The 21,031-nt window shown below is 38.4% G+C and overlaps 1 protein-coding gene across 5 annotated transcripts in view; it reads left to right on the top strand.

Annotated features, from left to right (window-relative positions):
* npas2 (neuronal PAS domain protein 2) overlaps window positions 1-21,031 on the top strand; it is a 66,193-nt gene that overhangs the window by 22,900 nt on the left and 22,262 nt on the right. For 2 of the 5 annotated variants that reach the window (XM_064350412.1, XM_064350407.1), the window contains exons 1-7: window positions 1,252-3,579; window positions 13,359-13,560; window positions 16,421-16,477; window positions 16,981-17,135; window positions 17,634-17,725; window positions 18,285-18,374; window positions 19,854-19,974. In XM_064350412.1, the coding sequence (XP_064206482.1) occupies window positions 13,505-13,560; window positions 16,421-16,477; window positions 16,981-17,135; window positions 17,634-17,725; window positions 18,285-18,374; window positions 19,854-19,974 (571 nt within the window). In that variant the 5' untranslated portion in view covers window positions 1,252-3,579; window positions 13,359-13,504. Of the gene's footprint in view, window positions 1-1,249; window positions 3,580-13,358; window positions 13,561-16,420; window positions 16,478-16,980; window positions 17,136-17,633; window positions 17,726-18,284; window positions 18,375-19,853; window positions 19,975-21,031 lie in introns of those variants that run through there. The other 3 variants (XM_064350408.1, XM_064350409.1, XM_064350410.1) reach the window with 2 other exon arrangements.

The raw sequence follows: 21,031 nt of genomic DNA, 5'->3' as shown, positions 1-21,031 counted from the left end.
TGATTGATCATAATTTATATATTTTTTTTTTCAAGTCAGCTGTTCTGTGACAGTAATAAGCTAGATTATATTTTGATCTACATCTTTTTAACGAGAGAAAAACCCTCTATTACGAAACACACTGGGCCACTTGGATGGATCACTTTGGATCACATTCATTTTACTTAAAGCTCCACCATCTTCTGGAAAATAACTTGCGATATTTACCCAGCAGTGCTCCTCCATATTTTTATTTGACTGGAGCAACAGAGAAAATTACAACAGGCTATGACTCACACAACAAGACCTAGCTAACTCTTCGTAGTGTCGACATTCAGTAAGAACTGCTATGACTAATTGTTACTTGAATTCTCAAACTGAAATTGATCCAGAAATTGAAGGAACCATGGCAACTGCAGCAAGTGGCTTTGATGTCTCTCTGAGACATGTGCTGCATTTATTAGAATATGTGCGCAGTCAGGGAGTCCTGCCCATTTACAACATCTGTGTGAAGGAGTCGAAAGCATCCTGCTCCTTAGACACTGGATGTGAAAGTATAAATTAAAAGGCGAACATACGCTCAGGTCACATATCCAGGCCAATCAGAGAAAGGCCATTCCTACCTACTGTTACAAATGAAAATGTAATGGAAATGAGAGATGTGGCATGCAGTCATAATGTTGAAAGCAAAAATTTTTTTTTTTTTTTTACTTTTAATGCTTTTGTCCTGTACACACAGCTTTAATTTGTACGTAGTATCCATTTATACAGTTGGATATTTAATGAAGCAATTATATACATTGCTCAAGGGTACAACGGCAGTGCCCCACCTGGGAATTGAACCTATGACCTTGATGTTGTGAGCCCAGTTCCCCAGCCATTGTGTCATACTGCCACCATTATCTATTTTAGAGTGCTGAGCAGAAAAAAAAATATTATATTTTTTTCTTCAATGTCAAAAGTTTTTAGAGGTGTCTTTTTGCATCATGCTGTGAAAATAATAGAAGAAACAAAAAATGTAAACTACTCTGCTTCAAGCCTCCATGCTTAGCACTGATTGATTTTGTATGTTCAGTTCAGTTTTATTAACTAAGTGGAAATTTCATTAGGAAAACTAAGAACACAGCATGTTTTGGGAATACCACCACTCGCTTTTAGTTAACACTGTACAGAAGAGAGCTCTATTACACCTAAAATTTATCTGCATCTGTGTGGTAAATGGTAAATAGACTGCATTTATATAGCGCTTTTATCCAAGTCGCTTTACAATTGATGCCTCATTCATGTGTGCTTGGCTCATTAAGAATAAATTTAATTATCTGATAGGTTAGTGGATCAAATTTCCATTATCACATCATTTCACATAATATTTCAATATTAGTGGCCTTTCTTTCCACTTTGGAGAAGGGTGGATCTTGTTCTCAGCCACCAAGACATTATGATTGTACTCATCCTAATTATAATGATAAAGTGATTCGACTGCTTTATGTTCTTTATCATCAGTGAAGACAATATTCAATATTTGAAGTGTTTATAAATATCCTGTCAAAACTAAACAATCTTTGGTATCTCTAAATGAACATGTTGGCAATATCAGAGTAATGTCAGCTGTTGTTATAACGGACCCCTTTCCATTTACTTAAAATGCTCTTTAAGCTGTGTTTTCACTCTTTTGCAGTGGCATTAGACATTGCTACAGCTGTTTTACACACAACTGACAAATAACTTAAGGCTTGTATTAAAAGCCGGAGTTGATATTTAAATGGCAAATTGGTAATATAAACTGTTTAATGATTGTGACATTAACAATTATGCTAGCATTTTAATAAAAGGTATTTCGATTTATGACAAAATGTCTGATTGTGATACTGAAGACCAGAGTTTTTAAACCATAGGATCATTTGCACCACAGTGAAAGCAGTCAGGTGCTCAAAAATTGACAAAATTCAGAAACAGATATTTTAATGAGCAAATTTGCTGCATTTCAGTCATGGATGTCCCAGAGATGACAGTAGGGTACAGACTAAAGAGGAGTGAGGAATGATCCAGATGTGGAAACACTGCAATGACAGGGAATGTTGTGCCATCACATGCTGTTTGTTTTCAGTTCAGTAGACTTTGATATCATCTTTCTGATTTATTACCAAAGGGCTGATTACTTTTATGAGTGTTATTGTTGGCTTTTAAATGTTTCATTTGGTGAATACCGTAATGTTCCAGAGTTCATTTCCCATTAAACTAAATGATGCAGTACTAGTTCCTGGAAAATCATAACATAATGTTTGAAAGCAGGTGTGAAACTATGTTGAATTATTTGAAATTATTTGACTGCCATAACTAGATATTCCAAAACATTCTGGGAAGAGTATTCTACTTTACATTTAGGTAAAGGTGCAAACTGCTTAGGTCAGGAGTGTATGAATGCTTTTAGGCTGATATAGTCAATAAAGATTAAGCATTTTGCAATGTTCAGTAGGCCTTAGGCTGTTTCCTTTGGTGTCACCAAAAGTGATAGCCTACTCACTGAGTATGCTGCCCAGAACATGATTGTTTCCATTTTGATTTATCGTTAAGTTCATTTGTTAAAACCCTTTCATAAGAAATAATATATTTATTTCTGTGTTGCCTTTTCTTTTTCATTTTCTTTGTTAGATTTATGGATGGACCCTCTTCAGGAAACTTCAGCAGCTTGAATTCCAATCATACATTTTTAAAGGAACACTGAAACTAGAGCACTGTAAATATCGATGTTCATTACTGAGTTATGACAAGCATGGCTGGTATAGATATAAATCCGTTTAGATGTACGTTTAGAGCCCTTGATAGTTTCCCTAATTTCTGGAAAGCAATATAACTAGACCTGTTGCAATTATATCCGATTTTATTTATTTTATACCAATGCACTAATATTGATTGGACATTTCATATTTCATGGAGGCTAATTTGTCGAATCATTGCGTGGATGAACGTCTGTGATGATCTTAAACCCATGGTTCAGTTTCTTCATGTTTAATATAGGTCATCAGTGTATTTTACAATTCGGAAGCGGAAATGGCAACATTTAGGCCTACCATGTTTATTTTCTCTGCGGAAAAATAATTAAAATGACCTAGGCTTCTGTATTTGACAAAATAGTGCGTCAATGTATGTATCATCACTCTCCCTGTACACATACAGCTCTCAGTTGTGAGTTACAATGTCGGTTGCGAATGACGATGTAGTTAAGGACTGAGCTGCCGAATGACCTACTTTCCTCAGTTTGCAAAAGCTCAGCCGGTCCTGTTTACCCGAGGCTGTCAGTAGTGAATGACTGAGCTGGAGGAAGCGAAGGAGAACAGCGGAATATCGCAGAAAAACACTTTTACACGCTGTCAGATACACACTTGCGCGTACCCATTGCTGGAAATCACTGTTTTCCATATTATAAACGCGTTTTCTTCGGCTACATGTTATTTTCATGTGTCTTTGGTGAATGTCTTGCATATGGCGAGAAGTCAGGTTTTTTGGTTTGATGTGGACAGCACTGTAGCTATGTCGGAAAACGAAGACATACGGGTCTGAAGTATGGATCTTAAAGCCATCAGAGGTGCTTGATTTAAGGTACGTCTTGCGTTCGCGTATTGTTTTTATGCTGTGGCTTACGAAACTATTTCCCCGTACGTGGACATGTCGGTTACCATTTGCACGGATCGACGTATTTGTGTTTCCATCCAATGAAGATTGACAGCTCGGCAGCTGCCGTAAACGAAGTTACATTTTGTTAACGAGAATACTGTACAACGACGTCTCAAATGTTCAGTCTTAAAATGGTATTAACAACCTTTTAGACATTTCGCAAGCCTACTAAAGATATGAGTAGCCTATCCAGGGAGAATATCTTTGTGCTGCGTAAAAATCAGCTGTTGAAAAATAAGCACAGGCTAGTGGTGTTTCCTGTTTTTATAAAGTTTTCCAGTTAAATATTTACATAAGGCTTTAAGGCAAACTGTAGTTAATTTGAATCTTCTGAGAAACATGTCGGAAATCGTATAGTCTGTAAGATTTAATTGTCACTGGCGAGACATGTGTGTGCAAATTAGTGCTACTTCGACTTACTTTGGAATGGACGAGTCCTCGGTGTATAGCTCACGGTAAAACACCTGTACGTTTGTGTCGTTCTAGGGGGCTTTCCTAGTCCCAGGATATAGCCTACTGTCTTGCGTGTGCACGGAGATTAAAGATTGTTTAACAGCGGATATCTGTTTGTTTCATGCATGTGTGTGATTAATTTCATATCTTTAATAGGCACTTGTGGCTGGGTGTTGCCTCACGTCGCTGGACTAATCTTTTTTTTATTTTATTGTTTTGGTCTTCTCTGAGTTGTGTGATACACGGGACAAAAATGCTGTCTCCTCCTCTAAAGTCTAAGGTTCATTTCAGTTTCATTTTCAAATCTGCCTGCCTGCCTCCATTACCAGACAGTCAAATGTGTTTCACAGTAGTGGATTAATCATAGGGTGCTGAGTGATGGTGATTCAAAATTTTTTATTTTAAAATATGTGCTTGGCTTGAAATCTTAGTAAAATCTAATTGGACATTGTAGATGTTGTATGAAATTAAAAGTGTGGGCACTGTCTGTAGTTGTGAAATTTGTGCAGTGAATCTAAACTATTGGGGATGTGCATTTATACTATTTTGAATTTTAGAAGTAAAAGGTTGCCTTTATTTTATATCTCTATTAGGACATACCATAGGACAGCATTAGCCTTAAATTCCTTCCAGGCTGCGGTGTCCTCCTCACTTTCAAAATTGTTGTGTCTTCAGATAAAACAAATACAGAAAAAACAAATGGAAATTCTTACGGAAGAACAAATCCAGGCAATGTAATAATTGATTTTTGTTTTATTGATCAAATCAAAATGTAAAGTCAGTCTGCCATTTATGCTCTAAAAGCTGTAAAATTGTAGCTGGTAAGGTATGGTTTTTATTTGGAGAAAAGTTACTAAGCCAGTTTGGAATGAGGTTTTACATTTCTTCCACTGTCTGTAACACCACCTGAGTAAATTTTCATATGATCTCTTCGTTTGTAAATTGTAACTAAAGCCAGTTATTTGTGATTGTCATATAGTATTTCTTCATTAGACTACAATGGTAATTAAGCATTGACTGAATGTGTCAGGCCAGTAGCTGACTGTTGCAAGCTTACCAGGAAAATGAAAATAAGGTATCACTCAGCTTTATTGCTTAAGGGCTTTTTTGGTTAAAATACTTGTCATCCTGTACCACATTACAAAATACAGAAACAGTAATGTGTTTAAGCTTAAAAGTATATCTCTTGCTGCCTGTGCAAGCAGCCCTACCCATAAACCTGCTGAAACTGGTTTCTTTAAGCAGATATAGGTGTTACAATTAGGGATGGGCACAAGTACTCGAGGATTCGAGTGCTCGAAAGACAAGGACTGCTCGAGCACTATGTAGGCCTAGTTTGTTTTATGGGTAATGATGTTAGTTTCAGAAATACTTGCTCCGCAGTCTATAGCTATTTCAACAGGTGTTGTGCCTTCTAAATGGCTGAGTTTTCAACATTGTCGGCCTCATGTAGGATACAAACCCAATCAATACCAGTGTTCTTTGAACACTGTTGATGGTTCTAAGCAATCTGTGTGTTAATTTGCTTTGAAAATTATGTGAAAATGTGAGTTTAAAGTAGACTCAAAGTAGAATTGTGTATCACATTAAACCTCAACTTAAGGATTTAGTCTGCAGTACATTTAAGGTTTCAGTAATATTTTGATTATTTATATTTATTTACCGAAATCTTTCGTTTTCCTGTCTGTTCCTACATTTTTCCATTTTTATGCACTGCCCCGTGGTGCAGTATATACCTAATAATATACATAATTAAGGCTTTGCTAAGTCACAAAGCAGTTGTGGTAAAGTTGTTGAAAATCACAGAAAACAGAAAAAAAGCCACAGTGTTAAAAAAAAAAATTGAATTCATTAAATTAATAGAGCTGTGTGAAACACATGAAATAGCTTGTGCAACTGCAGCAATAGTAACAAGTGTCTGAAATTTATAAAAAGTGGGCAGTTGGCGCTATAGGTAAAATTCAGATTTAATACCTTCAGTGCAGATTAAATGCCTTTGGTCCATCACGGAAATAAAGCATGCTTTTTAGCCTTTAAGAATGTGAAACACACATTAGGGCTATTAAAATAATAGAACAGGATAGGATAGTTTGTTTTGGTACAACATGTTTTACATTATGAGGTTTGAGTCTCTGAGGTAGCATATACCCTGCATTTGGCAATATGGTGAGAATGCTACAGGCCTAGTCTATAGGCTACCAAGCACACTGTAGACCACATTAAGGATGACCGTTCCCACCCAAAAAAATTGCGGAAATGGTTAAAAAAAGGAATAATAAAAAAATAATAATCTAGGAAAGTAACTGAACTGCCCAAAATGGCAATTATCACGGAATTCCTCTGGACTTAGTTAGACAAATACAACCAAAAGGGGTTGATTTATGCAATTAAATGAAGTACAGTTCCTCTAGGGAGGGAGGATTGACACACATGGATCTTACACATATGCAGATGTTAACGCATGTTGTTAACGCATTTGGCGAAAAGCACAGCTAGTCAGAGTAAATTAATTGAGGTTGTGGATAAGGTGTGGCTGCACTGGCCTATCAGAACTGCTTACACAGTTTCCACTTCTAATGAGTAATTGTGTTGCATGTCCCTGTTCTCTTTTGCTTATGTTGTGAATGCCCTCTGACTCCACTCAATCAAGGTACATTCGTGTTCAATTGCCAATTTTGCCCTTCCTGAGGTATTAAATGAAGTTATTTTGAACTAATTACAGATGAAAGTTGTTCATTTCTCTCATCATGGGATATGCAGTTCTACATATGTTGGTGTACTACAGGTACATCAGAAAGGCATGTTAAGAATGTCTTTCTTGTAGCTATCTTGAAGTTTTGTGCCACACCATCTGCAGGTGTGCAGTTTTGTGACCAGGGATAGTTGGCTCTGATTGAAACATTGATAGAATAGGTCCCAATACAGTATTGAGTGATACAGCTTCAAAAAATCTTCTGTTGCCACAGACAAGAAGGAGATGCAGCATGGCTGGTTTCAGCTCCGCTACAAGAATCTTGCAAAACCATGCTTTCATTGATAAAGATGGAGCTGACTAGTGTAGGGTGTCTGTTGTTTTGGAATCAAAAAGTACTTTGATCATAGATTCATATCTAGATGGCATCTATGGTTTAGCTTATGAAACTGCTGTTTGCCCGTTGGTCTGCCTGTTGCTGTGCAGCAGAACCTATTCAACTGCCCGCATGTTGTGACTGCATGACAATATTCATACACCTGAATCAGTGGCCTCTGAGGAATGTGCATTAGTTAGCTGAAGACACAACAGAGGGTTGACTAGCGGCCATTCCATGTTGTTTCTGTGCATTATTTGAATTGTATGTCTATGGATGTACTTGTACTTGCAGTGTTTGAAAATAAAACATTAAAAACTGTTCTGTAGCAGTATATAGTGATTGTTTATTAAACTGCTATTAGATTTCTGATTACATTGTTTCTTAGTGTCTTTGTGTGGATGCCTCCACACTGTTGAATGTGTGCTAAGAAAACATGTTCGGTGTAGTATTGTTCAGTTCCCATAAATCTGCCGAACTATCCCTGTGGCGTGTGTTTGCCATTTGCACTCGTCCACACCCCCAAACAACTGACTCAGACTCTATACCACCCACTCAGTACAAGCTCTAAAAACACAGGGACCCAAAAGCCTGTGCTGTGTGCAAATCTAATTTTACATTCTTGTGCTGTTCTGTGTCACAAATGCAAAATGCAAAAGATTCAGTGTTTTTATCACTAGTGGTATTACAATAGGTCTCACTGAGTCACAGGTAAATTAATCTAGAAGTGCTATGCTAAGGTTAAGATAATGCAGTGCAGTTTAATGTATCACATTTGATCACCTCACATGCTATGTGTGCAATTATTACTACATGCAAGCTGTGTCACATGTGTGTTTACTGGGTGGTTTGACCTGTTATTAACATTTGGGTCTTTCAGAGCTGTTTTCCTTTTGTTGAGCATCTGCTATCACATTTCGTGGAAACTGAAGCATGGGTTGAATAACATCACCCGTGTCAATGATCTTCTCTTCTTAACAGGCAGATCTATTGAATGAACAAACATTGTGTTCTGCTTGACATGATACACAGATTATTAGCTCATGAAATTGTATCCTTAAGTATAACTCAGATATTATTTACAGTTACTTAAGGGTTTTGCCATGAGTAAATTCCATATCCGTGCCTGCACTGATTACCGTAGTCACAGTTGGTATGTCTTTAGGTTTTGTAATTTGACAATCTTCTTTTTCTTTCATTTATAATTCATAACAAGAGAAAACATTTTAATGAGCAACTCATGTGAAGAAGACATTTTTCTTTATGAATTCTGTTGATAAAGGATCCAGAAATGAATTCCTAGAGGATGGCCTCCATCTTGTCTCGTAGCTGCATCAGACATCAGCCAGAATTTCTATTAAATTCATATGGTGAGGGTTGTTCCGTGGTCCAAATATTTGATACACATCCAGCTCAGAAAAATTGAACAGGCAAAGAACAAAAATAATAAGCTTTTAAAATAAGTGTTTTCCTTTTCCAACAGTTTATACTGAATATTTATTTTTTTAAGAAAGATTCAAGCAAAATCACCAAAAACAAAAAACATCGCTGCAACATCCCAGGAAGTTTACTGAAATTATAGTCTTCCCACACAAAAAAATCACATTTGTCTTCTTGGAAAATGTGGAGATATAAAAGATGATGTCACTGTAGAGAGGTTAATGCATCCAGGATAAATGATATATTTTCTTTTGTATTCAGTAACCCAGAATTTTGAGTTGAAGTATGAATGCGCATCAAAGCTGTTACTATAAAATAACTCCTATAAATAACTCTTGTTTAGTTGGTAACATATACCCTTTAGGTACCGATTAATCAAGATACCTTCCAATACTAGTGTTCATTACTACTGTGTCAGTTTGATAAGCTCGATGACTGATGAATGGGTGGGAACTGAAACTAACATCAGTGATATGACAAAAGGCAAAAAAAAAATTACACCACTGCTGTGAAAACTGAGCATCTTCAGGTGAAAAGCCAAGGCCAGGTTCGTACAGTAAATTGCAAATGATTTAATGTTATGATCTTGTTTTTATTTTTATTGTGTTTTCTTTATTATAGAGATTAATAAACTGATATTGTTTCATAAAACACTGTTGACTGCCACAGAAAATACATGATGGTGCATTCACTCCACTGACGATTGAGGCTTTATATAAGAATGGATCTTGTCATTATCAAGCTTTGTTCTTTTAATTGTATTTGAGTTGTAAGATGCAACAGGATTAAATTAGTTTCTACGCTCTTATCTCATGGAAGGTACATCTGACATTTTCATGGTCTGAGCTTAATTATACTTAAAGTGACTTTAGCTTATAGTGGAGTGGTGTGGGTTACGTGTTGGCACATTTATGCAATTAAACATATGAAAGTATCAAAGCACCGCCAAGTCCACGAATAAACTGCATTTTAAAAATAAAATGACTTGATTTTGTGGAGTGGAGATAGGAGATAACAGACTTCAGATAACAGACACAAAGTGGAGATAGGAGAGTTAGAAATTTTTTTGTATGGCTCCCACAGCATTTTCCAAGCAGGTCACTCAAGTGAAATCAGTCCGACTTTGGCATGGCACTCTCTGATTCTTATGAAAGTTGGCACATCAAGCACTATCTTCCAGAATTATATATTATTTCAGTTACAGTTAATATTTTTTCAGTTATATTTTCCCCCGTTTACATTCTAATTTTTTACATGGTTTCCCCCCATTTAAAAATCAATCCGATTTTACAATCACCAACTGTGTCTCTTTGCCACTCTCAGTCATCCAAAAGAATGGCAGCTGAAATGTCTGCGGCCCAGTCCACTCACCCATCTGCCTGTGACTGTACCCATCCATGCCACAGTTTGCACAGTAGAACAAGAGAGCTACCCCTGATGTGAGGAGAGGCGTAGCCCTCATTGACTACCCGCTGTTTGTCTGGGATTTCGTTTGGAGGAACTATTGCAGGGGTAATCCGCGAAACCCAAGCTGTCTTTGAACACACCCATGCCAGGCTGGAATAAACTGTGCCCTACCCCTGCCAACTCCTCATTATAGCCAACTAATGACGTAGCCCTGGCTCAGGCCTGCAACGTCAAAACTATACTATAACTATAGCTATAGCTAAGCCTGTGTTTGTAGCCTAGATGTGCGGTTCTTTTGTAACTGTTTTCAAGACCCATTGCATTAGATGAACCTTTTAGGTTAGTTTTTGAATTTCCAATTAAAATGTTTTGCTCTGTATTGAAATATCCATGGTGACAATTCTGAATGTTCAATTTAAATATGTGTAATAATTTATAATAATATTTTAAATATTAGGTCTGTGTAGCAGTGCCTGTTGTTTTCTACAGGATCTGAGATACGTAACTATAATAGGCATTTTTTGCTAGTGTTGCCACAGCATCACACGTTAACAATGACCATTTTCAAAGGCTCTTTTCATTCTGTGGGGTTTAATGTGTTCATTCTGCACACAGCAAGGCATGAAAGGGTGAACATGTAAAATTGTGGTCTCTAATCCTGCGGCCGTTATTACAGAGAGCACCTCCATCTGAAATGGCTTTGTGTTCTGTTGCTTGTCTCTGTCACCATGCAATGTGAATCCCTGTGGTCACTGTAGTGGAACTGTTATTGTCTGGCCTTTGCAGTGTCCCCTTTGCCGACACATGTGTTTCATTAAAGGAAAGAAATACGCTAAACAGAGTCTAAACCCCTGTCTCTGGTGGCTACTGTGTAGTTCACCTTTAATTTGTGCAGTAAAGCTCTGTGGGTTCAGCCCAGTGGAAATAGGAATCACAGACATCATTCTGCAGGAGTCACACATGGAAAAAAAAACAGCCACCAAACCATCATAGTTACTCTTCACAGGCTCCATAATTATTACACTCTGCAAAACGTCTCCAGCTCTTGAACCACTGTCTTCTCAACAGGAAAATGCAAAAGTATTTGTGTTTTTCTTCTGCCAACCAGTTGGAAACCCTGTAACAGGATTCCAGTGTGGAACGTAAATGTTCCGAAGTCCTTTTTGATCGTTTCGCTTGATTGGCTCAAGAAGTTTGGGAGTGAGCTGGCTGACTTGAGGCAGTGGTTTCTTGGCTTGACCTGGGGAATACTCTGGAGAATTGGTGGAATGTCTCGCGTCTAACCCAGTACCACATGAGCCAACCAGGTCACTGTAGGCTTGAAACCAAGATAAACTGACCTAAATAGATGAGGGCTCTATCTTTAGTTGTCAAATAGTCTGAATGGAGTACAGCTGTTGTGAGGCAAAGTTTTGTAAAGCAGTTCATTTTGCGGAGACCATGGTGAGAATTCGTTTTTTTTTTGTTGATGGTTTTGTATTCCTTCATACCTTTACAAGGGAATGCAATACTTTTCTGAGGGAACAAATATGTACATATTGTGTGTAAGACATTGTGTGTGTATTGATTGTATGCAGTATATTTTCTCTTACACTATGTTGACTGGCTGGGTCTTGCTGGCCATTTGTAAATTAGTAAACTGGAATGCTGCTCCCACCTACAGCTAACAGTCACCTTCCCTCTGCTGTGTTTTACCCTTTCCCCTCGGTGTGTAAAGTTTACAACACCTTTCATGTGAAAGACATTCTCTAGTCTATCCTTGACATGAGACCATATCCTTTTCACCCACTTTTTGAAATTGAGTAAGCTGATATTGTGTGGTAGTATATATAGTTGAAGCCCAGGGTGGATTTCTTTACAGCTTTGTAACAGAAGAAAAGACATTTGAATTCTCAAAGGTCTTGCTCATATCCAGAATCACTTCCTCACAATTTCCTGCATAGCTGGGGAAAGGGATTATCAGTCTCCCCTTTATTATGCAGAAATGTGAAAAGAGGAGGGTTCACCTCCATTTTCTTATCTATCTCCAGGATGTTTCTAGGTCAGGGGAGATTCTGCATGTAAGATTTCCACCGTGTTGAATTAACACGGTGTCAAAGTGGTAACTAAAGATGGTTAGTATACTTTACTCCAGTTTCATCATCAAGGCAACCAATCCATGTGATTTGCATCAACAAAGTCCTTTTTACCTCAGACAAGCAATGCCATTTAGATTGCCATAAGATTGCCATAAGATTTTCAAAGTGTAGTTTGAGGGTTTCTCATGAATGAGTGTTCATTGCAGAGAGTATTTAAACGCATTTGTATCAATAAGCAAGCTGTGATTATAGGTCATGCAGCATTTTCTGAGTTTAAAACTGCTCTTAGTAACATCGCTCCGCAATTTGCAAGGCATCCCATTATACTGCCCTCATATTTGATTAACGCAGAATCCAAACTGTGACAGACAAGGGCGACACAATGAATAAGAACCTTAGATCACTCATGATTTTTGGAAATTAGGGTGGCACAGCTTGAATAATGACTTCATCTTGAGAACCTTTTGCAGAATGAAATATTCAGCTGCCCTCTTGGATGCTGGGTTATTAACTATTAAGGCATTTTCATGTAATGTACCACTTCTGTGTCCCCTGGTTTTTTGTATGTGTTCTGCAGAAATTGCTTATGAAATATAAATGTCATTTAAATATGTACATCAGATGGTTAGGCCTGGGGCCAAGCTTGCATCTATACCAAAATTAATTTAAGTTACTTCCATAATCTGAAAGAAATTCCTCGTGCTCTATGTATACTCTCAAAAACACATGTTTTTACGTGTACTGATAGTCTATTATCAATCAGAAGACGCGAGACCTTACTGACGGGCCTTCCTCCCTACCAATGTATTGCAATGTTGCCTGATGATTTTTTTTCCATAAAAATTAACTGAAAAAATAAATGTATGTATTCCGTGCTGCTCAAGTTTAAAGGATGTACATAATTTGAATATTACATGAGAATGTTCACGGGAATACATGATGTGGTGCTAACAGTAGCCGGTTCTATTATCTATACTCTTTAAAAGTAGTCAGAAAAAAGTGCTGCCCCTTGCCACATGGATGTCGTTGATCACAGGAAATGTTCAGAAACTTTGTTTCACATTCAGCAGAAATATAGCTCAGTGTGCATTTCCTGTGCGGGGCCATGTTGCATCAGCGTCACAGTAACCAGGTTAGAGAGAGTCTCAAGATGACAGGTTCTATAGGACACCAGTGGAACATGCCCTGCTGTACAGTGCAAAAATAACTGACAAAGTTCCCTGTCCTGGTGGTTGATTCATTTTGTTGTTTTTTGCAGATTCTGGTCTTCATTTGTTTGACCGATTCCATTGGAAGAGGCTGACGGAGGATAAAGTTTAAGGAAATAGAGGGAGCCTCAGTGCACACCGTGCGAATGGGACAAGCCAGATTTCACAGAAGCCCTGCTCAGGAGAGGGAGTGAGGATGGACAGCCTTTCGGAGTTTGGGAGCCTCTGTCCGTCCAGCCGCACAGACTGGGAGTAAGTGCCCCCCCCCACACGCACACACACACACACACACACACACACACACACACACACTGATTCGGGTATCTCATCGGGAGCTGATGACAAGCTCACTCAGCTTGGCCTAAATCAGTTCCTGGAAGCAGGGTTTACAAATGAATTTCAAGGCTGTGCTTTCATTTTGGTCGCAGTGATAGAAAATTGGACAAATTATAATAGTAATGTGTGTGTGTGTGTACACACAGTGACAAAATGTTTTCTTTATTTGGCTATGTACTCTGCCATTTTATATTTGTAATCAAAAAATTCACATGCGATCCACAGTTCAGATTCTCAGCTTCTATTAAAAGGGTATTCTTTCATACATTTTGGTTGTAACACCATGTATAAATTACAATAGTTTTTATACATGGCCCCCCATTTCAGGGCACCATATTGTTTGGGACATAATAATGCTATATAAATGACAGTAGTCATGTTTAGAACTCTGTAGGATATCCTTTGCATGCAATGTCAATGACTGCTTGAAGTCTGTGACCCATAGAGATTACCACGTGTTGAGTATATTTTCTGGTGATGCTCTGCCAGACCTGTACTGCAGCCATCTCCTGCTTGTTTTGGTGGCTAGTTGCCTTAAGTTTCCTCTTCAGCATATGAAACGCATAGTTTCTGTAGTTCTAGACATGCGGCAGTTGTAGACAATCTGCTGTTTCCTATGGCTCTTGCGCAGTTCGAAGCAGGTAACAAAGTTGAATGTAATTGGCTGGGAGGTTCACTGATCAACTCTGATAGCGTGTCACAGAGGTGTGGACAGGTTGCAAGTTCACCTGTGATTAGATGCATCGTTTTCATTTTGTGTTCAGTGATTGGCTGACTATTTTTTAGTCATTAAATTTTTTATTTTTTTGACCATGTTAAAAACTCCCGTTCCCGTTTTTAACATGGTCACTTGAGAAAAAAATGTAACTCAAGTTTTCCTGGCGACCCTTGAGGGTCAGACTAATATCAGGAGAACAACTACTGCCATTCCATAATACACATTAATTTACAATACAGTGTTATGTTACTTCATACATCCAACAAATAGTCCAAATCATACATACTACCTAGCAACCAGACACTCATTCTAGTGTTTTCCACAGGATTTTGGAAAACTGTGGGGGTGGGGGGTTTTGTCTCCTCAAAATGCATCCTGGACCCCGATGGCTTGCAGAAGTTGAAATGCAAGGCTTTTTTTATTATAGGGTGTAATGGATTTTAGCATATTTTGTCCTTAGGCGAGTGATTTCAACTTTCTACTGCAGTCAAATATAAAGCAATAAAATAGAGCAATATATTGCGGTATCTAATTGCAATACTTGAACCACAATATCCAAGTATCATGACAATATCGAGGTCCCTGGTGATTCCCACTCCTGAGTTCTACACGTGATTGTTCCCTCTTTCACTCACTCAGACACGGCTGTGGAATAGAGCTGTTTCGAGGGGAGTGGTCTCTTGAACAGGACCATTTTTCCTTAAATGGTCATTTATGGAAATTCTTCCAATCCCCAGACGTTACAAAGGTTTTTGTTCCATCGGTGGAATCAATCCCAAGAATCAGAGGGCATCTCAGCTCTTCAAAGGCGAGAGTTTTCATACCATTTCCAAACCCACCTCAAAGTGATTACCCTTCAAATGTAGGCCTTCCCTTTCAATGTTGGCCCTAAATCCTCTTCTGCCTCATCATATGACAACTTAATTTATTTTTGTCAGACCTTTTGGCTGGGCTTGGCTTAGACGTGAATTCACTTAATCTCAGAGTACTGCAAAAATGGCATACCACTCAGTTTGGGAAAAGGGATACTGTAGCAAGAAAAATGTAGCCTAACATTCAGGCCATGTTTTACCTGCTGATAAAAATAGATATGAGTCCAATTGTCCCTGTATTATGAATATGGTAATACACCAAGGAGACATTAAATACGTATACAAAAAGATTTGAATCAAATGGCAGTTTTCACATTTAAATTCATTTAAACCAGTTGGAAATAAATAGATATAATCCTGTGTTCAGCCAAGCTGCACTTATCTTGCAATCGTATGTCAATCAACAACAAATTCAGCTGCATGAGTATAATTACTGAGAGTAAGTAGGCCCCATATTTACATGCACAAATCATTCAGTGGTGGTTATACAGTAATGGAGAAGTGAATAAACTGAGATTTATCCATATATTCCAGCACAGCTAAGTGACACATATTTTAAATTTTACATACAGTTGTCAGACTTGCATAATGTTATCATTTCTATGTATATATTCATCATGTGGTGTGTGCAGTATTTGAAGGGAACATGTCATAAAGCAGAAGATGAATAAACCAGCAACAATTGCTGATTGAAAAAACCTCACTAAAAGCATTTTGCTCTTCGCTGTCCTTCACAGCGTACACTGGTCCACACCGTTGAGTAAAAAGGTCCAGGCAATCTCAGGAGTTTGTTCTGTTGAACTTCCACTGCAACTGTTAAGTTGTTCCACAAATTAATGACCAATTGTTTAGCCTTAAATTCATCCGTACAGGTGTTATAGATTGTTGAACTATATTTTTCACAGGAGTTACTGTATATTGAATAAATTAAGTGTTACGGTGTACAGGGAAATGCATTCGCCTCTAAACTAGACAGTCTTGGATATTATTTTAACCCTACCATATAAAATGTCGGTCTTTAGAACATTATCCTCTGTGGTCTCCTGTTCATCTGTGTTGCTGGTGATTGTGGATGGAAAAGGCATCGGAAGGATTTGTTCTCCATCGATGTCTTGCATTCTGTCTGTCTGCCGATAACATTACTGATGTGCAATAACTAATGCTTTCTTCCCCTGTGGTCCCCCAGCACCAGTAGCTGTGTGGATGACTTGCTGGATGAAGATGAGAAGGACAGGGCAAAAAGGTATTCCTCTCCAAATGAGCCTCACCTTTTTCTGAAATGTCATTCATTTTAATTATCAAAAACTCTTACTGGTACTGGCCAAGATGTCCTGGCTTTGATGGCACTAAAGGACTTCTGAGAGGTGAAGAGTGCTGTCAGAACATGAAAGCTTACGAAAGCACTCAGACAAATGTTATGAAAGGGCTATTTGTAAAATGTGTTACATATAGAAAAAAAAATATGACTGTCTTCATAGGGTCAGCGAGGATGTGTACTGTATCTGTGATGAACAGGGTAATGATAATGGTTCTTGTAATGTAGTGAAGAGGTCTGTTTAAATGAAAACTAGGCTTAACCATACTTGTTGATCCCTCTTTCCTTTTGCCAGCACAGATTTTGATAATGTTGTCTAATGGTGTCTGTTTTATGGCCTTATTATTTGGGAAGGGGTGGTGAGGTTCAGGTACATTACCACGTCTACCCTGCTGTTTTCTGATCACTTCCTTTTGTTGTCTTTTCAAAAGGGCGTCGCGTAATAAGTCAGAGAAGAAGCGACGGGACCAGTTCAATGTCCTTATTAAGGAGCTGTGCACCATGCTGCAGGGACAGGGCTATCCCCGTAAGATGGATAAGTCCACCATATTGCAGAGGACCATCGACTTCCTGCAGAAACACAGAGGTAAAACCCATGGGGGCCCTAAAGCAAATTCAGCCCATCTTGTTTGCCACTGATAAAAGCTCTGCACAGGCTCATGACGACTAAAAGCTTAAAAAATGTAAAGGCAGTTGGCTTACAGTATTTTGGTGAACAGCACTTAGAGAGCTGTATTGCTAGCGTTCATATTGGATATGTGTGTTTTTTTTTTACCACAGCTCCCCCACAGTTGAGATCAAGACATTGACTTAGCTGTAGAGTTGGACTTTTTTGTTCCACAGGGCTCTTCTTACAGAGAAGGTGCCACACTGTGGAAATACTGAGGAGAGTTCATTGTGCAATCTAGTCTTTTCTGGACCCTAGAAAAGGGAACCCAAAGGAAATATGACAGCGTTATGTTTCCTCCTGAAATCAAGATCACAGCTATTGTCATTTACTGGATGTCTTAGGCTGTGCTGTTTCCAATCTGTAGCATTTCTAAACCCTGGCGGTCCTGCGTCATTTCTTTTCTTTGTGTTTCAGAAATCTCCGCACAGACAGAGCTGTGTGAGATCCAACAGGACTGGAAGCCTTCATTCCTCTGCAATGAGGAGTTCACCCAGCTGATGCTGGAGGTCTGTATTAGGGCCAGAATCAATGCAACCAGCATCACCATAAGATCTGAATATAGGTTGTAGTACAGATGATCCTTTTCAGCTGTGCACTGAAACAAGTGATTCGTGTGTATTATGCCTGATTAGAATATGAAGCCTATTCACAAAAGCCATATGCATTTTATATGCTGTTCTTCATCCTTAGTGTGGAACACATTCAACAGAATATGCACATTTTTGCACTTAAGAATGGATGAATAAATGGAAAGTCATTTTTCTCTACAGCTTCCCACTTATCTTAGTGAAGCAACAAACTGCAGCTGTCCATGTATGTTTGTCTGATTTCCTGATTCATTTGTGAGAAATGAATCCCCTAAAACAGATGTAGGCTCACTTGAAATTGTGTTTCATAATTTTTATTGTTGTGTATAGATTGCGGAATTATGGACAATACATACAATGAAATGGGATGAGGTTGGCATGCGACAGTGAAAACATGGGTCATGGTAATAAAGTGGCCAGAGTGCCTTCATTCCAATGAGACAATGTTGAGTTTTCCTCTTTGTGTTTCTTCTCACAGGCTTTAGACGGTTTCCTCATAGCACTTACAACAGACGGAAACATAATATACGTGTCTGATAGCGTTTCTTCGCTCATTGGCCATTTACCGGTAAGTGGGAGCCTTGCTGACGGCAGTAACTGTAGGTCGGCCACTGCATTGCAATGAGTTTTCAGTGCGCTCTGCCATCTTTCCCATAACTACTGTTCATTTTCAGCTTTAACAGAGACGTTAACACCTACATTCATCAACACGTACTCAGCCCTCTGTGTGACAGGACTAGAAAAGCTTTCGATTAAACACTGTGGAGATGCCAGATGTTCTGTAATGCATAGAGGATCCCTCAAAAGAACTAATTGTATGCTTACGTAGCTCTCATAATATCTTTGGGCATGTAAAGGAAATTGAGTATTACACAAATTAAACAGGAAGTGAGAGCCTGTACAGAAAATTGCATAAAGTTCATTTATTTATTTTTTATTTATTTATTTAGTTTATTTAAACAGGGACAGTGTACAAAGAACATTAACCTTATATAAAACAAGGAAAGATGTAATGTACCGGGTTATAGCAATTTGCTAATTTCCACCCGTAGTCCCTGGGCAGGTAAGTAAGACAGTAAAATAGAAAGTACATTAAACAGTAAAATAGAAAGGACATTAAAAAACAAAGTACAAAATACAAAAATAGTAAAAACAAAAAACATTCATGTTATTACCATTGGATTTCATATGTTACACATTCCATATGTTACATTTTCTATTGTATTTTTTGTGTTTTCTATCATATTTACACTACATGGCCAAACTCATGTGGACACCTAACATCCAACATCTCATCCAAAATTATGGGCATTAATATGGAGTTGGTCCACCCTTTGCTGCTATAACAACCTCAACTATTCTGGGAAGGCTTTTATACTAGACGTTGGAGCATTGCTGCGAGGATTTGCTTCCATTCAGCCAGAAGAGCATTAGTGAGGTCAGGCACTGATTGGGCGATTAGGTCTGGCTCGCAGTTGGCTTTCCAATTGATCCCAAAGGTGTTAGATCGGGTTGAGGTCAGGGCTCTGTGCAGGCCAGTCAAGTTCTTCAACACAAATCTCAACAAAACCATTTCTTTAGTATATGGACCTCGCTGTGTGCCCTGGGGCATTGTCTTGCTGAAACAGGAAAGGGCCTTCCCCAAACTGTTGGAGAAGCACAGAATTGTCTATAATATGATTGTGTGCTAGGCATTAAGATTTGCCTTCACTGGAACTAAGGGACCTAGTCCAAACCATGAAAAGCAGCCTCATTCCAAGGGGTGTCCAGATACTTTTGGTCATATAGTGTAGCTAGGATTCTTGTTTAATTTATTTTTGATTTGGGACTTTTCCTGGCTCTTAATTTGTGGCTCTTAATTCAATGTGTATTCATATTTCTCTGCCATGCAAAAATGTTTTATATATATATATATATATATATATATATATATATATATATAATCAGTGAATTTACAGCAATGTTGGGTGAGCAGCTGTTGTTTCAAGTCAGTATTGTTTTAAATGCGCATGAGGACTGATTGTGGCAAACTTTCATTTTGTATCAGTCAGATATGGTGGACCAAAATATTTTGAACTTTCTCCCTGAACGTGAACATGGGGACGTCTACAAGCTGTTGTCATCTCACATGCTGATGACCGACCCAATTACTGCCGACTTCCTGAAGAGTGAGTATCCTCCTGACTCCTTCCCAGATGCTTATTAGACATGGCATAGCAAAGCACTGTCTGCTGATTGGACAGCCTGAATTCTATCATGAGGGTGAAGCGATACTAAAATAATTCAGTGTGAATTCACTCCTCAGATTTACTCTAGGTCTGGGGAAAGAATCTGTGTCCCATTTTTCCTATTTTTGCTTGGAAACATTTTTATTATTATTATTATTATTATTATTATTATTATTTAAAGGAGTGCAGCTAAGGCTGAGGTAGAGATGACCTTCAGTCTTCTTTTGATGTTTGCTGGTGCTTTCCTTTCTGTGAGTGTTTTTGCTTCTTGTGTAATTATAAAATGTTAAACTTTTCACTTATTTGTTTCCTGTCATTATGCTGTTTGCTTTATCTCTAAAATTGGCACTAAAACTTGATGTCATACTGGGTTTGTAGCTTGTTGCTCTATGCTTGCCTATGAGCTCTGTGTATTAATTGTTACAGAAACTGTTTAAAGAGTATTTAAAATCATGTCTTCATACTATATGGTAAGAGTAGCTTACAGTTATAATGACAGGCCAATCATCAGTTGATCAAAACCGGTATCTAGTTGGTCTGTCTTCGTGTGTAGTGTGTGGTAGGGCAGCTTATTGGTTTTCTCTACAATATGGTTCTATTATTAGTCTTTCAGCTAATTATAGTCTCTCTGTGGCGCCATTTAGGATTTTAATCACTGTTATGGTTGCAGCACTAATCCAGAGCAGCATCTAGGGCTGTAGACTGTGACCTTAATCCTGCACTACAACTGGCTTGCTACAAGCATCAATATGCAGCTGAAACTCTCTTTCACTGGTCCATATTCAAGGTCTTGCTTCAGCCTGGTAGGGGGATATTTTCCTCCACACACCCCCAAATTTTGAACTTTGTACAGCAGGCCAGTTTTTTTTTCTGCTGTTCAGCCCTGTAGCAGTCTGCTGCTGATGTCATCGTCTCCCAGCCTGGGCGCAGTGTGTTCAGATCGCGTCAGAATGGAAATGGTACCAAGCAGATTGAGTCACTTGTTACTCAACAAAGT

The sequence above is a fragment of the Anguilla rostrata genome, chromosome 9, assembly GCF_018555375.3.
Source record: "Anguilla rostrata isolate EN2019 chromosome 9, ASM1855537v3, whole genome shotgun sequence".
Taxonomy (NCBI): domain Eukaryota; kingdom Metazoa; phylum Chordata; class Actinopteri; order Anguilliformes; family Anguillidae; genus Anguilla; species Anguilla rostrata.
Note: the sequence above shows the minus strand (reverse complement) of the source record. Positions and strands in the feature narration are given on the sequence as shown.